The sequence below is a fragment of the Balaenoptera acutorostrata genome, chromosome 2, assembly GCF_949987535.1.
Source record: "Balaenoptera acutorostrata chromosome 2, mBalAcu1.1, whole genome shotgun sequence".
Taxonomy (NCBI): Eukaryota; Metazoa; Chordata; class Mammalia; order Artiodactyla; family Balaenopteridae; genus Balaenoptera; species Balaenoptera acutorostrata.
The window spans coordinates 180,458,827-180,475,853 of record NC_080065.1 but is presented as its reverse complement, the minus strand read 5'-3'; the positions used below and the strand labels follow the sequence as shown (position 1 = coordinate 180,475,853).

General features: G+C 52.3%; 1 protein-coding gene across 2 annotated transcripts; it reads right to left on the bottom strand.

Moving 5' to 3' along the window:
* Window positions 1-11,825: 11,825 nt before the first annotated feature.
* Window positions 11,826-15,029, bottom strand: CLEC4G (C-type lectin domain family 4 member G). 2 transcript variants are annotated; one of them, XM_007169056.3, is made up of 9 exons: window positions 14,961-15,029; window positions 14,528-14,629; window positions 14,169-14,222; window positions 13,916-13,978; window positions 13,675-13,779; window positions 13,246-13,335; window positions 12,879-13,027; window positions 12,644-12,759; window positions 11,826-12,396 (listed from the first exon to the last, which is right to left on the bottom strand). In XM_007169056.3, the coding sequence occupies exons 1-9, from the start codon at window positions 15,013-15,015 to the stop codon at window positions 12,303-12,305; spliced, it is 828 nt and encodes a 275-aa protein (XP_007169118.1). In that variant the 5' UTR covers window positions 15,016-15,029; the 3' UTR covers window positions 11,826-12,302. The 2 variants fall into 2 exon arrangements, with proteins under 2 accessions (XP_007169118.1, XP_007169117.1); XM_007169055.2 differs by having other exon boundaries at window positions 11,826-12,358.
* Window positions 15,030-17,027: the final 1,998 nt, after the last annotated feature.

The window sequence follows — 17,027 nt, the reverse complement described above, 5'->3', positions numbered from 1 at the left end:
GGGGGGTGGGAACCCTGGGGGACTTTTATGGAGGCCAGGTGGGGGTGGGGACACTGCGGGGGCCTGTCACCTGGTCCAGGAGCCATAGGAGGTGGCCTGGGACAGTGGCAATGGGGATGGAGAGAAGAAGCAGGTAGGTTTGAGATGAGATAGCCTTTATGATGGGAGGGACGTGGGGGTGGGTGCTTGGAAGATGCTATGGAAAATGGCCAGTGTGGGTGAACAGCTGGGTGGTGAGGACACAGGAAGGAGGAGGAGAAAGTTTGGGAACAAGTCCTGCTGGGCTGCGGGGAGGCCACAGGACGGGGTTCCGGATAGAGGCTGGGCCTGTGATGGAATCTGCTGTTTCCGAGCTTCTGACAACTCTGCAGGCCCAGGCACCCCAGCCCCAGGTCATACTGGTGCCCAGTGGCCCTACATGTTCTAACTGGGACTCGACGGCTTGCATGATGCTAGGTTCCTGCCAAGACTCAATTTAGACACCCACACAACATACATACACACACACACACACACACACACACACCACAAAAGCACAAATCGACATGCAAAGGTATCCACACAACACACATAGAAAGATTCAGACACACGGACAAACAACACTATCCAACCACAGATACCTACACAATGCAAAACTGCACATGCCCCACGTGCACACAGACACAACCCAGAGGCATCTACACAACACACACACAAAGGTACAGACCACAGGATACCACCAAACCACACACGTACACAACGCATACACATAGATGTACACAGACACAGACAAATACACAGAAATGCACAGAGGTACACACAACACACACACACAACTTAAACACACAGAGACAACACACAGTGGAACTACAGATGCAAGATAGACGCACCCAATGTGCACACACAAAACGTAATCACATGCACACATAAACACAAACGCACATATAAGTGTACCGAAACATACACACACAAAACGCACAGACATAGTGACACACACCACAGCTATGCAACACACACGCACACTCGCAAGTACACGGTCATACAGACACACACGTACGCCCTCTACTGGTCTTCTGCAGAACTGTTTCCAAAGAGGGCTTGATGGACAGAAGCAGGGCCCTCCTCCAGCAGCCCTCCTGCGGGAGGAGGGCTGGACTTGGCCCTCCTCCCCCCACCCCCATCCCCCACAGGCCTCAGTTTCCCCTTAGGACCTCTCCCTCCACCTCTGTACCACCGCCCGGCTTCAATCACCCCCAATCCTTGCTACTTCCCACATCTCTGTGTTCAGCCCCGTGCATCTCCTGTGCATCATTCGTTCATGCGACGAAAAAACTCATCAATAGTCAATCTAGGGCTTCCCTGGTGGCGCAGTGGTTGAGAGTCTGCCTGCCAATGCAGGGAACACGGGTTCGAGCCCTGGTCTGGGAGGATCCCACATGCCACGGAGCAACTGGGCCCATGAGCCACAATTACTGAGCCTGCGCGTCTGGAGCCTGTGCTCCGCAACAAGAGAGGCCGCGATGGTGAGAGGCCCGCGCACCGCGATGAAGAGTGGTCCCCACTTGCCGCAACTAGAGAAAGCCCTCGCACAGAAACGAAGACTCAACACAGTCATAAATAAATAAATAAAAGAACGTGAATTTCTTTAAAAAAAAAAAAAAAAAAGATAAGCCTTCTTCCTTTAAAAAAAAAAAAAGTCAATCTAAGAAAGAAACGGAAAATTTTATTGGAGCCAACCTGAGGATTATAATCCGGGAGACAGTCTCTCAGAGAGCTCTGAGGGCTATTCCGAAGAGGTAAAGGAGGAAGCCAGTATAGATGTGATTTTGGAGAAGGGGTGTTCATGCAATCGAGCAGTCATCTTTTTATTAATTTTTTTAATTTTAACTTTAAATTTTTTATTTTATTTTTTTGGGGCCACACCACGCGGCATGTGGGATCTTAGTTCCCCAACCAGGGATGGAACCCACGCCCCCTGCATTAGAAGCACAGAGTCTTAACCACTGGACCACCAGGGAAGTCCCTCATCTGTTTTTTTTTTTCATTTTATTGAAGTATAGTTGATTTACAAAGTTGTGTTAATTTCTGCTATACAGCAAAGTGACTCATTTACACATATATATTCTTTTTCATATTTCATATTTGAGTACTCATCTGGGTAGAAGGTTGCTGCTGTTCTCGAGGGACAGATATCTTAGTTAATGGTTTTAGTGGTTTCCTAAGGATGGGATGATACAAGAAACTGAGCTCATAAAATTGTCTCCTGGAAATCTCTGTCTATCCGAGGGCCAGTTCTGCCAATTTTCCTACAGCACAAAGTGCCTCATCCTGATCTTCGCCCTGAATTCCTTGTTGTAGGTCGGCAACTGCGGTGGCCAATGACTTGATTCTTGAAGAACTGGATGGTGGGCAACAAACATCCTTTGTTTTACAATCCCCTCCCTTTCAGTCTTAATTTCGACCAAAGTTTGGGAGGCCTTTCGTGACCAATTTGTCCCATGGTGCTAGGAATGCTCATTCCCAGGTCTGGAGAAGATTTCATGGATAGAGCCACTCAATGTGCTATTAGTGGGCTGTTAACAGTAGCCAAAAGCTTCTGGACTACCTCTCTTACTAGCTCATTATGGTCCAGGAAATGGTTCCCTCTTGTTGCTTCTTCCCATAGCTAGAGTTACACTATTACGATCACTGATCTTATAAGACTATATATTTGATCAACTGTTTCAAGTCACCTAATCGTGATTAAATCTACCTGAGGCTCGATTACACATTTTTTTAAAGTCTTCTTTTTAATAAATTTATTTATTTTATTTTATTTATTTATTTTTGGCTGTGTTGGGTCTTTATTGCTGCACATGGGCTTTCTCTAGTTGTGGCGAGCGGGGGCTACTCTTTGCTGTGGTGCATGGGCTTCTCATTGCGGTAGCTTCTCTTGTTGTGGAGCACGGGCTCTAGGCACGCGGGCTTCAGTAGTTGTGGCGCATGGGCTCAGTAGTTGTGGCTCGTGAGCTCTAGAGCACAGGCTCAGTAGTTGTGGTGCACGGACTTAATTGCTGTGCAGCATGTGGGATCTTCCCAGACCAGGGCTTGAACCGTGTCCCCTGCATTAGCAGGTAGATTCTTAACCACTGCACCACCAGGGAAGTCCCTCGATTACACATTTGGTTATGCAAGAAACAATAATCTGGTAAAATAGGCAGAATACAAGTAATATAGCTAGTGGCATTAAGGAGGTCATAAGTAAGTATTTAAGCTGAGAACTACCATTAGGTACCGCCCAGGATCACCCCAGGTTGTCTGACCAGTCTGTTCTGCATCCATCTCTATCTTTAAGGAAAATGGTATATTAGCATTGTATGGAAAGTTCACCGAAGATGTCTGCACCTATACGGCGAGTGGTGGCTCGTCGTGACCCCTTACAGATTGTGGAAGGAATGTCACCGTCTAAGGAGTTACAGGGCTGGCGCCAGAAGGAGAAAATTGATCTTTATGGTTGAGCAGGTATTTCTGCCGTTGGGGAGGTCTGGTTCACGCATAACGCAGATGCACGATGCATGCAAGAGGGCGAGCGAGGAGACCAAAGGGCAGAGGAGAAGTTTTATGTTTAAATTTTTCTCGTCTCACCTTAAAATGTGAATTTTTATTTCATCACTGTCATTCACTCACTCATTCATTCATTCATGCATTCAGTGAGACACTGGACACCATGATGGGCCCTTGGGGCTGATGTCATGAACAAGCTGAACAAAAACTCTACCCTTGGAGCTGACGTTCTATCCGGGGAGACAGACAAATGTCAGACGGTGACGGATGTCAGAGACATAAAGGAGATAGGAGGAGGGGGTGTCAGAGGCACTATTTAAATAGTGACCCAGGAAAGCTCTCTGAGTGGGTGACGTTTAGCCGGAACCCCTGCAGGGAATGAGACCCCCAGCTCACGGAAGCGGGGAGGGATCCCCAGCAGGGGAAACAGCACGTGCAAAGGGCAAAGAAGAGCCCGCAAGGCCCCGTGTAGCTGCCACCTTCCCCTTCTGCACACGCCTGGGGATCCCCTGGGCAGCAGGGTCTGTTGGAGGAAATCGAGGGGGGCGGGTGTGATGAGCAGAGTAAGCCCAGATGCAACCCCTGCCCCGGGCTGAGCACAGCATTGCCCACCACCACCTGCCTTCTCCCCACCCCATCACCCACATTCCTTATCTTTTGACTAGTCCTGTCTCTCCTCTTCCACGACCCCACCCCCGGTCACCATCTTCCCTCCTGGACAATGGTGGCAGGCCCCTCTCCATCAGCCACAGGACCACATCTTCCCCCGCTTCCAACCCTCCATGCCTCCCCTGCCTGGAGTTCAAGGGCTTTACCTGCTCAGCCTCTCCAGCCACACCTCCCCCCACCCCCACTTCCTACAAGACTCCCCAGGTGCACTCTTACACCTCAGGGCCTTTGCACTGCCAGCTCCCGCTCCTGGGGTGCCAAGCTGGCCTGCAGTGACACGGAGACCTCCCTGACTGCAGAGGCCGGGCTGGGGGCCTCCTCTGAGACCCCACAGTCCTCTGTATTCCCCTTACCCAGTCCATCTGTGTTAGGTGGGCCTCTCCTGGGACCCGGAGCTCCCTGCGGGTAGGACCTGGGCACCCTTCCTGGAGGGTCCCTGAGCTCACAGGCAAATGTGCCCCTCCTCACTCCCCTTCCCAACCATCATCCATGCAGAGAGCAGGTCAGCAGGAAGAGGAAAGGCACGTGTGGGATGGGAAGGGGCTGGCTCTGCATTATCACCTCCTGGAGCCTCACGTGGCTGATTGTGGTTTTTTGTGCTGTTGGGGGTGGGGAGGGGTTGGAGGTGGGGCTCAGGATGAGGGGGACACAGAGGCTGGCTTGTCCACATCCTTCCTTCTGGAGAGACTCCCAGGCCCAATGCCCACTCCCTCCAGCCCCTCCAGGCCCCAGCACACCCCCAGGGACCAGGGGGCTGAGCTAGCCCATCCTGGGAATCCTGAGAGCATTCCAGGACTGCACTGGGAGATTTGGGGGTTTCTCTCTGACATTGCCCATGGTTCTCTGAGAGGATGGGATATTGTGTGGGGACCAGGCTAGAGGATGGCTCCCAGCCCCCTAGAGATACAGAAATCTTGGACCCCAGGCTCCACCATCAGGGACCCATGCTCTGACCTTCCTGGAGACCCAGGAATCCAAACCCTTAAGGACCCAAGAAGCCAGGACCCCAAGCCCCACACTCAGCGACCCAGGCCCCTAGCCCTTTGGAGATCCAGGATTTCAGGACCCCAGTCCTGACTTTCAGGACCCCAGAAATCCAGGCCCGCCAGGCCCCCAGCCCCTTAGGGACCCAGGAAGCCAAGACCCTAGTCTTTTTTCTTTTTTTAACACTGGCTCTGTTTTGTTTTATTTATTTGTTTGTTTGTTTGTTTGTTTGTTTATTCCCAGTTTTTTGTCCATGCTGCATGGCTTGCGGGATCTTAGTTTGCCGACCAGGGATTGAATCCCAGCCACAGCAGTGAAAGCGCCAAGTCCTAACCACTGGGCAGCCAGGGAATTCCCCAAGACCCCAGTCTTGACGCTCAGGAACCTAGAAATCCAGGACCCCAAGTCCTCAGTCCCTCAGGGACCAGGCCTCTAGACCTTAAGGACTTTGGTCTAAGATGGTGAGGTTTTTCTCCTCCATCTGGCTGTTCTGCGGGTTGGTTCCCTAGGTTGGTCAGGACGGTAGGAGTGCTGCCCTCTGCTGGATATACCTGGTCACTGCTTCCCCCGACTGGGTGACTCCCCACAACCCGCGTGGGTGAGAGAAGGCCACGGAGTCCCAGCTCCACCCCCTTCTCCTGTGGGGCTCAGTTTCCTCATCTGTAAAGTGGGGATATGCACAATTCTCCCACGTAGGTTGTCGTGTGCATAAGTCCTTCCGAACAATTAAACAAAAAGTCTCGGGCTTCCCTGGTGGCGCAGTGGTTGAGAATCTGCCTGCCAACGCAGGGGACACGGGTTCGAGCCCTGGTCTGGGAAGATTCCACATGCCGCGGAGCAACTAGGCCCGTGAGCCACAATTACTGAGCCTGCGCATCTGGAGCCTGTGCTCCGCAACAAGAGACGCCGCGATAATGAGAGGCCCGCGCACCGCGATGAAGAGTGGCCCCCACTTGCCGCAACTAGAGATAAGCCCTCGCACAGAAACGAAGACCCAACACAGCCATAAATAAATAAATAAATAAACCCAAAGTTTAAAAAAAAGAATTACCTCTTTAAAAAAAAAAAATGTGCCTTCAGCTCAGAAACTTCACCCTTAAGTACACTTAAAAAAAAAAAAAAAAGAAAAGTCTCTTCCGCAGGATAGAGAGAAGCCAGCAACAAATGGGAGCGCTGTTAGCACTATTTCCCGAAACACATCGCTGTTGCGTATCTCCCATTATTAATACCGCCCCCCCGCCCCCCGCCACAAAGCACAAAGGCTCTTGGAAGAAAACCCAAACTCCCTGCAGCCAGCAGGGCCCTGCGTGGCTGGCACCTTCCTTGCCTGCATCGTTCCTTTGCTCAGCTCCAGCCGCATCTGCACACTTTTCTGTTTTTTGAGCCCTCTGGCTGGCCCTTCCTCATCCTCCAGCTCTCTGCCCTCCAAGAGAAGTGGTCCTGGTTAAACCGGCCCCTAGCCCCTCAGTCACCCTGTCAATGGTCTCTATGACCCCCACCTGTGAAGGTGTCCGGTTTGCTTATATCTTGCACGGTGCCCATTAGAACACGAGTTCCAGAAGGGCAGGGGCAGTGCCTGTTGTCACCACCGAGTCCCCAGCCCTTTGGCTCAGGGCTAGGCACACAGTAGGTGCTTTACAGACATCACATCTGTAGGAGTTTCTTAATGACTGCTGTAAGGAATTACCTCAAACTGGCCGGCTTTAAACAACGTTAAGTGTATTATCTTGCAGTTCTGGAGGTCAGAAGCCCAATACAGGTCTCACTGGCTAAAATCAAGGCGTGGACAGGGTTGCCCTCCTCCTGGACATTCTAGAGAGAATGTTTTCTTAGCTTTTCCAGCTTCTAGAGGCCCCCCCACTTTTAATGGCCTGTGGCCCCTTCCTCCATCTTCAAAGCAAACAGTGTAGCATCTTTCAACCTTTCTCTGACTCTGATCCTCCTGCCTTTCTCTTATAAGGCCTCTTGGGATAACACTGGGCTCACCTGGGTAGTCCACGATCATCTCCCCATCTCCAGGTCCTTATCTTAATCTCACCTGCAAAGCCCCTTTCACCCTGTCAGGTTGCCTATTCACAGGTTCCAGGGATTGGGACGGAAACATCTTTGGGGGCCATAGTTCAGCTGACCACAGCACCTGAGGAGGTAGATGTTATTATTATTCCCATTTGATAGATGCAAAAACTGAGGCTCAGGGAGGCAAAGTCACTTGCCTAGGCTCACCCATCGAGTAAGTGGCAAGCACAGGTTCTAGACTGTGGTCTTTCTCTCTGCATCTGCCAAATCCATCCATTTGAGCCATCTGTGAGTGGACATGGGGACATAGGAGAGGGAAGAGTTGGGGGCGGGGTGGTGAGGTGGATGGCAAAGGGGCTGCCAAGGGGACAGGAGGAGTGTGTGTTCTATCCTACCCTAGGGGCTTCCCCAGATACCTCAGCCAACCCAGTAAGATGCCTCAGGATCCCAGGGGGGTTCCTGGAATTGGGGGGAGGGATGTGGGAGGTTGGAGAAGACAAGCTACTCTGTCCCGAGTTCACTTCCTTGGAAAGTGGGGTGACAGATAGGGCCGTTCCATCCAGGAAACCCTGGCTGGGCTCCAAGGTCACCTTTGATTTGCTGACTCAGCCCCACACAGTGGGGTCATGTGGTCACTCAGGGGGCTGTTGGTGGGAACACCTACTGGGAAAGGGTAAGAGGGTGGCCGGAAGGGGCCTTTTCTGCCCCCAACCCCCTGCTTCCCAGCGCAAGCCACTTTGGCCTCTCCAAGACAGACCCTGCTTTCCCTCCCCCACCTCACTCCTTAGGATAGAAGTGCAGGGAGCGGGGGGACTGCTTTTCCAGAATGTTCCACTTCCAATTTCACCACGTGGGCACACCACCTTCTATTTCTCCTCATCACCTCCTCTTCATCACCTGCCAGACTGTGAGCCCCAAAAAGGCAGCAACCACAACCTGAACCCCAACATTTCATTATGACAATTTTCAAGCATACAGAAAAGTTGAGTTTTAGAATGAAAATCCATCCCTAGATTCTACAATCAACACTGTCTATATTTGCTTGATAACAAATCTGTTCATCCATCCACCCTTCAATCCATTTTATTTTTCATACATTTCAAAGTAAGGTGCAGACATTAGCCCACTCCAGCCCCCTAAATATCAATACTAAATCCCCCCCCCAAATGCTCCAACCCACAGACCGTGAACTAGAGGTCAATGTTCGCTGGCTGCTCTCCTAACTTTTTTCCCTTTTGAGTAAAATAACTTAGAATGAAATACACAAATTCCAGCAGTGTTTTCTTGGAGCTTTGACAAATGCATTCACCTGTGTAATCCAAACTTCTATCAAGGTACAGAATGTTTCCATCATTCCAGAAAGTTCTTTCATGGCCTTTCCCAGGAAGTCCCTACCTCTGCTCCCGGGGAACCATTGTGCCCACAATTTTCCAAGCTTGAGTAGTTCTGCCTATTCTAGAACTTCATATAAATGGGCTCATAGCGTCTATACTATTTTGTGGGTGGTTGCTTCCGCTCAGTCTAAAGTTTTTTACCTCTTGTTCTCCATTGGAACTCCAGTGCCTGGCTTACAGTAAGTGCACAAGAAATGTTTCTGGGTGAGAAAATGATTGCATTGAATGAATGAATGAATGAAAGAAATTGCTCCTTTTTCACGGAGACTTGCTCTCTCATCAGCTCTCCCCTCTCCAGCTTCTCTCTGGCCAACCTCCTCCTTGGTCTGCTGAAGCACCACTACTGTCACCCCCAGAAGACCCCTCTTTGGGGTGCAGTCAACAACCCTTCTATTTGTCTCTGTTCAGGGGGCTGTAATTCCAAATAGCAGAGACCCCTCCCCCACCTCCTGCTTCCCAGCCCCCTGCCCCGTCTCCTCTTCCCATGAAAACACGTGTTATCAGGCACACGTAAACCCGTGCTTCCTGCCTTCCCACAATATCAGCTTCAATTTCCAGCCTCATTTCCGCCCCTCCTGCTCTTCTCTAGATAAGCACCTCCACCTGGTTCTAGAACTGCTAAAGCCTCTCTTGGGTCAAAAATACCCTCCCCGAGCAACCAGAGCCTGGAGACATCGCTGAGTATTGGGGAAGCAAAAAGGGTGCAACCACTTTGGAAAACTGTTTGTCAGTTTCTTACAAAGTTAATCACTTACCTACTATCTGACCCACTCCCAGGTATTTACCCAAGAGAAGTGAATACTTAAATCCATAAAAAGTTCTGTATGAGATTATTCACAGTAGCTTGATTCATACTCTCACATTCAAACAACACAAACATCTGTCAACAGGTGACTGGATACACAGATGGTGGTCCAGCCAGCCAATGGAAGATGATTCAGCAATGAAAAGAAACAAACTACAACAGCGTGGGTGAATCTCAAAAACACTATATGCCTAGAGAAAGAATCCAGGCACAAAGCACTATACACTGTACGATTCAATGTATGTGGCATTTGAGAAAAGACAAATCTCGTCAATAGTGATGGAAAGCAGGTCAGTGGTGGCCTGGGGGAGGGGAGGAGGTGAGGATTGTTTGGGAAGGGACAAGAAGGAATTTTAGGAGGTGATGGAAATGTTCTACATCTGCAGTGCAGTGGTGGCTACACAGCTGTATACATTTCTCAAAAGTTGTTAAATTGTAAGCTTGAAATAAGTGCATTTAAAATAAAAAAATTTTTTCAACTGTTGTAAAATAAACATAACTAAAATTTACCATCTTAACCATTTTTAAATGGACAGTTCAGGAGTGTTAAGTATATTCGCATCGTTCTGCAACAGATCTCCAGAATTGTTTCATCTTGCAACACTGAAACTCCGTACCCATTAAACAACAGTATTTGTCCTTTTGTGACTGGTTTACTTCACGCAGCATAATGCTGTAATAAGTGTCAGAATTGCCTTCCTTTTTAAGGCTGAATAATATTCCATTATATGGATGAGTATATTTGGTTTATCCATTCATCCATTGATGGACACTTGGGTTGCTTCTACCTGTTGGCTATTGTGAATAATGCTGCTATGAACATGGGTATGAAAATATCTTTTCAAGACCCTGCTTTCAGTTCTTTTGGATATCTATCCAGAAGTGGAACTGCTGGGTCACATGGAGTTTCTGGGGGGAGACTGATCCTCGTGACCTTGATTTCAGTCCAGTGAAACTAATTTGTTTGTTTATTTTCTCTTTTTGGCTGCACTGCACAGCATGCAGGATCTTAGTTCCCCAACCAGGGATCGAACCCGTGCCCCCTGCAGTGGAAGCATGGAGTCTTAACCACTGGACCGCCAGGAAAGTCCCAATGAAACTACTTTTGGACTTCTGACCTCCACAACTGTAGAACAGATGTATTCTATTCTATTGTATTCTATTCTATTCTATTCTATTGTATTCTATTCTATGTATTGTTTCAAGCCACCAAGTTGGCAGGCATTTGTTACAGCAGCAGTAGGGAACTCATACACTCTTCCAAGCTGACTGTCTGGAAATCCATCAGTCTGGTCAACAGTCTACTAGGTATTTTATCTGTCCAGAAGTCAGATGGCTGCTGGGCAAGGTCAATGCCTTGCTCTGGGCTGGAGTTTATTTATTTATTTATTTATTTATGGCCACACCACTCGGAATGTAGGATCTCAGTTCCCCCACCAGGTATCGAGCCTGCACCCCCTGCAGTGGAAGTGTGGAGTCTTAACCACTAGACTGCCAGGGAAGTCCCCTGGGCTGCAGTTTAGAGGGTTCAGTGAAGGGTTGGGGGTTTCCTGGTTACAGCACTGAAAGATTCCGCCTGGCCAGGGAGTTTGGGTGCTGTTGCCTCCTGTTCCTACTCAGTGAATGCTCTCAGGGCTGGGCAGCCTGGGGGCTCCGAGCAGCTTTGGTTCTGGACTCAGCTCTGCACAGAACTAAAAGCTGCTAGCCTGTCACTCCCCTCAGTTGGACAGTTGGACCCGTCTCCACTGGAAATGATGGGAGAGCCCCCAGGTCCCCAAGACAGGAGCAGGAGGCTTTGGGAGTGCAGGGTAAATTCAGATCAAAAGTCTCCAGTTGATAAAGCTAGGCTGTGTGCACCCCATACCCCCCAAATGGGTTCAGCCATGCCTTACACTTTCCAACACCCTCTGCCTGCAAAGCCCTCCCTTCCCAGCTCCATGTGCTGAAATCCCATTGTTCTTGGAAAGTCCATCTTCTCTGGATGTATTCCCTGAACATCCCACAGAACCTGGGTGCCCGAGATGAAAGAGACAATGCTCATCAGATCCGGGCAGCCCCTCTCCCACCTGTCTCAGGGCCTTGTGTCAGGCTGCCTGTAGTCTCCACAATAGGATGACAGTCTCCTCAAGGAACAGGGCCAGCACTGCAGCATCTCAGCAGAGTTCCTCTCCCTGGGGACACAGGTGGCTCCTTCAAATGCATCATATCACTCCTTCATGTATTCCTCGGTCAGGTCACTGGTCACATTGTCCCAGGGGTAAGGATGGGGGTCAGACTCATTCCTGTGTCCCCCGTGCCCTACAGCCCTCCTGGCCCGATGCAGGTTACCCACTGGGTTTGGGGGGCATCATAGGCCCCTGAGGTCAGGGTCACTCACATGGATGATATCAGAGTCTCTGAGATAAAGCTTAGAACAGCTAACCAGAGCCAGGGGCCAAGATTCATTTCTCATTTATTGATGCTCCCTCGGGCTGCGAAGAAAGCTCTCAAAATCCCTATCTTTGAGGCCTTCCATCTGCATGGTAACATACCATGTAAATACAAGTAAATCAAACAGCTCCATCCCTGAATTACTTGACCTTGGTTAGGGAGGGCGATAGGGTCAGATCACAGGGCCGGGGAGCTCAGGTTTTGGAGTGGGTGGAGACTAGGTGAGGTCCACGGGTGAGGGGTTGCAGTGAGGCTGGAGCGGAGGTCTCAGAGTGCAGTTACTGGCCTACGCTGTGGGTGGGGTGGGAAATTAATGGTGGTGGGCGGAGCCAGGACGGTGAGCGGCTCAGGCGATTGGACAAGTGCCAGTGGGCGTGACTCTGGGGCACTGGGGGGAGATCAGCAGCTGAGCCTCTTCTCACAGATCCAGCTGTCGTCCCTGTTGTCGCACGGTGCGTCGTTCCACATCCCCGTGCGGAGAATCATGATGCAGTCCTCGCGCCCCAGCGAGTCATTGGGCTCCCCCTGATTCCAGTAGCTGCAGTGGTTTGGCGGAGGTGTTGCTGGGAGGCTAGGCTGAGGATGGCCATGGGGTCCAGTCTTCCTTTCCGGGGTCTAGCCTGTTTATTGCTTGCGTCTAACCTAGACATCCTGAGGGCCTAACCTGAGCACACGCACCTGGGATATAACTTTCTAACCCCAGAATTTAACCCTAGTCACTTCCTGGGGTGTAGCCCGCCCATCCCTAAGGAGGCCCTGAGATCTGGCCGAAGCGCTTCTCCTAGGATCCGAACTGTCAGCCTCCCCAAGTCCCTTCCCTCACCTGAAGCTGAGCGGGACTCCGTCCACCCACTGGTAGCCCTGGATCCTGCGCGCCCTGCGCACGGCCCTCAGGCCCAGCCAGTAACCGCGGCCACCAATGTTCCGACTTAGGAAGCCCTGGGCAAGAGGGGAGACTGAGCCTCGCGTCCGTCCCGCCCCACCCCGCCCCCAACCACGCCCCCTCAGGTAAACTCCTTCTCCCCGCCCCCCCGCCCCCCAAAGCCGGAGCTGCGCACCTGCTCATCCAGGCCCCCGACAATCACCAGGTGCGCTCTAGCGCCCTCGCAGTGGCGCTGCGCCTCCACCCACGTGGCCCGTTGGGTGGAGAAAAGGTAACAGGAGCCCTGGAATGGCAGCCACGACTTGGGGCACTCCTCGCAGGAGCCTGCAGGGTGGCGAGGATCAAAGAGGTGATTTGCTCCCGAATGGAGCAGATGGTGAGGATTGGGGAGGGGAGTGTTGGACCCCCGGGCTCAGGGTCGGAGCCACTGAGACCAGGCCAAGGTTAAAGGACGGGGCCAGGCGGATCAGGGAACCCTGGGGCTCAAGGGCGGGGTCCACTTGTCCTCGCCTCTCCCCTCCACCCCTCCGGATCGTGCTCACGGTTCCCGAGCCGAACTCCTTCCAGCGCCCGGAAGAGCTCACTGCGGATGTTCTCACGGTCCCTACCGGCTTCAGCCAAACTCTGGGTCACTGCGAGGTAAAAGGAGTCCAGATTATAGCTAGGCTCAGCATCAGTAATAGGGTCATGATTAGTTAAGGTCAGCATCCACTTCCGTGGTCATTGCCAAGGTCAAGAATGACATCACGGTCAAGGACTGTTATAGCTGGGTAGGGTCCAGTTGCGGTTGGGGTTAGGAGTTGCAGTCAAGGTCAGAATCCAGAGGTCAGAGGCAGGATGGAGGACACGACTGGGGTCAATGGTCAGGATCACAGGATAGGTGGGGGTCACAGAGGGGTCCGGAGGTGAATCAAGGGTAGGGTAACAGCCGGGGTGAGGGGTCAGGGATCATGGCAATGTCCCGCCCTCACCGCGCTCGCTCAGTTCTTTCAGGGCGCTCTCCTGCTGGATCAGCTTCGACTGTGCCTCTCTAAGCTTGGTGCGCACGGTCTGCAGCTGCGCCTGAGTCCCCAGGCCTTGGAAGGGGGACGAGGATGGGGGCGGGACATCTGAGACCAGCCCGCCGCCCCCACTACGCGCCAGGAGCCCCGCTCCCACTCGCCTCCTCCAATCCCGGCCACAAGCCCCGCCCCCTCGGTCCACCAGTCTCACAGCAGCTATTGCAGGCTCGGATCTCCTCCTTCAAGACACCCAGCACCACCGTCTGCTTCGAGGCTGGAACGATCCCCCGTCCGCCCCACACACTCCAGGTCACCCTCGGGGACTCACAGGACCCTGCCCAACTCCAGGGCCAGCCTTGCAGACTGTGAGATCCCCACCGACCCACCCACTATCCCGACGCCAGGGTCCAAGACCCTTCCGCCCCCGAACTTTGGGGACCCAAGAGCCCCTGTCCTGCACGTACAGTTTGTCCTCAGCAGATCCTGTTGGCCGAGCAGCGCCCCGCGCTCTGTGGAGGCTGCGGAGAGAGGGGGACTCGGGAACTCTCCCCGCGGCCCGAGGGGTGTGGGGACCCCGATCACCGGACGCACAGAGTGGGTAGACAGGCGTGCAGCACACGTGATGTGCACACACACCGACAAAGGACAAACACATTCACAGGCACATATGCACACACGTGGGTGCACACAAACTCTGTTCCGAGGTGTTCACACTCAGACCCAGGCAAGGGCCTGGGACCTGGCTGGTGTGTTTAGGGACGGAGAAAAGGTCTGTGTCCCCAGGGGGGCTGGACACGACCTCCCCCATCATCCAGTCACTCACCCTTGGAAAACAGGACGCTCAGAACGAGGGTCCACAGGATTGTGACCACCAAGAGAGCCAGGGCCAGGAGGAGGGGTCTCTGTCCCCAGCGTCCCCAGTGCCCTGGGATAACACAGATGGACTCCTGAGTTCCTCCGGTACCAGGACCACCCTGGATCCCTGGGCCCTGAGGACTGAGCCCTGGATGCTTGGGTTCCTCCCAGGAAACTGAGATTCAGAGAGGTACAGTAACTTGTCTGTGGTCACACAGCCCCTAAGTGGCAGAGTTGAAATTTGAATCCAGGTCCAGCTGGCTCTAGGGCCTGTGGTGTCTCTCCTGCACTCACTACTTAGGCCCTCTCTTGGCTGATCCTCTCCATTCTCCCATCAAACCCCAAACCACTGGTCAGAGAGGGACCCAAGGGGACCTGTGAGGCAGCCCCATTGCTCATACCTCCGGGGACCTCCTCCAGCCTGCCGTCCCACTTGCTGTACCCGACAGTGTCCATGGTGAGCAGGCACCCAGCTCTGGGAGTAGATACAAAAGTAACCCCATCCCTCTCCCCGCCCAACCCACCCTCTTCCTTCCTTCCCATCTCCTGTGTCTCAATTCCTGGTACAGAGAACCACTGACCAATCACAACGATGGGCCCTTTCTGGGCTGGGCTGGGCTGAGCTGGGCTGGACTGCAATAAGGGTGGGGTGGGGAGGGGAAGTGGGGAGTTGAGGGGGGTTGATGGAGGGTAGAAGGAGTGGGAGGAGTGAAGTGTGTGTGTGTGTGTGTGCACGTGCGTGTAGTCCCAGCCTCTTGGGCGCTCATCCCCAACCCCCACCATCACCAGGCACGTGCTCCAGCAACCATTTCCAGGCTCTGCTGGGGCTTCACTTTGGAGCTCGGTCCACATCTCTTATAGGTCTGGCGTTGGCCTTCCTCCTGAGAGGGACAGGATGAACCCAGCCAAGTTCAAGGCAGCTCCCTGAGGGTACCTGAGAAAGGCCCTTCAGGTGTGCGCCCCTCAACCCCATGCCAGCTGCTCATGGCTCCTCAACTCCCCTGCAGGTGCCTGCCAGAAGCTACCTTTGACCCTGACCTTTATTCAGTCCTCTTCGACTAGAAGGGAGAACACAGCCAGTTGTTGCATGGAGGCCAGCTAAGCTTCTGGACTCTACTATTGGGTGTGTGTGTAGGGTGTCCATATGCAGCTTCTAGAAGCCTCTGTTTTTCTCCTCTGTGCAAAGGGGGACAGTGACAAGGCCTCCCTCCAAGGGATGCTGTGATAAAGAAATGAGGTTATGCACGGCAAGCCTTGGCACCATCCCCAAGCACAAAACCCTCCAAATGTCATTCATTCTTTCAACTAATATTGGACACCTACCACATGCCAGGCATCGATCAAGGAACTGAGGATACATCAATGAACTAAAGAAGAAAATTCCTTTTTTCTTGGAGTTAACATTCCAGTAGGGGGTAGGGAGAGACAGACAGCCAATAATGAACATAATTAAAAGGTAAGTTGGAGATTGCTTCAAGATGACAGAGTAGACGGACATGCTCTTACTCCCTCTTTTGAGAACACCGGAATCACAACTAACTGCTGAACAATCATCGACAGGAAGACACTGGAACTCACCAAAAATGATACCCCACATGCAAAGACAAAGGAGGAGCCGCAATGAGACAGTAGGAGGGGCGCTATCACAATAAAATCAAATCCGATAACTGCTGGGTGGGTGACTCACAAACTGGAGAACACTTATACCACAGAAGTCCATCCACTGGAGTGAAGGTTCTGAGCCCCACGTCAGGCTTCCCAACCTGGGGTCTGGCAATGGAAGAGGAATTCCTAGAGAATCAGACTTTGAAGGCTAGCGGGATTTGATTGCAGGACTTCGACAGGACTGGGGGAAACAGAGACTCCATTCTTGGAGGGCACACACAAAGTAGTGTGTGCATCTGGACCCAGGGGAAGGAGCAGTGACCCCATACGAGACTGACCAGACCTACCTGCTAGTGTTGGAGGGTCTCCTGCAGAGGTAGGGGGCAGCTGTGGCTCACCAAGGGACAAGGACACTGGCAGCAGAAAGTCTGGGGAGTACTCCTTGGCGTGAGCCCTGCCAGAGTCCGCCATTAGCCCCACCAAAGAGCCCGGGTAGGCTCCACTGTTGGGTCGCCTCAGGCCAAACAACCAACAGGGAGGGGACCCAGCCCCACCCATCAGCAGACAAGTGGATTAAAGTTTTACTGAGCTCTGCCCACCAGAGCAACAGCCAGCTCTACCAACCCCTAGTCCCTCCCATCAGGAAACTCCCACAAGCCTCTTAGATAGCCTCATCCACCAGAGGGCAGACAACAGAAGCAAGAAGAACTACAATCCTGCAGCCTGTAGAACAAAAACCACATTCACAGAAAGATAGACAAGATGAAAAGGCAGAGGGCTATGTACCAGATGAAGGAACAAGATAAAACCCCAGAAAAACAACTAAATGAAGTGGAGATAGGCAACCTTCCAAAAAAGAATTC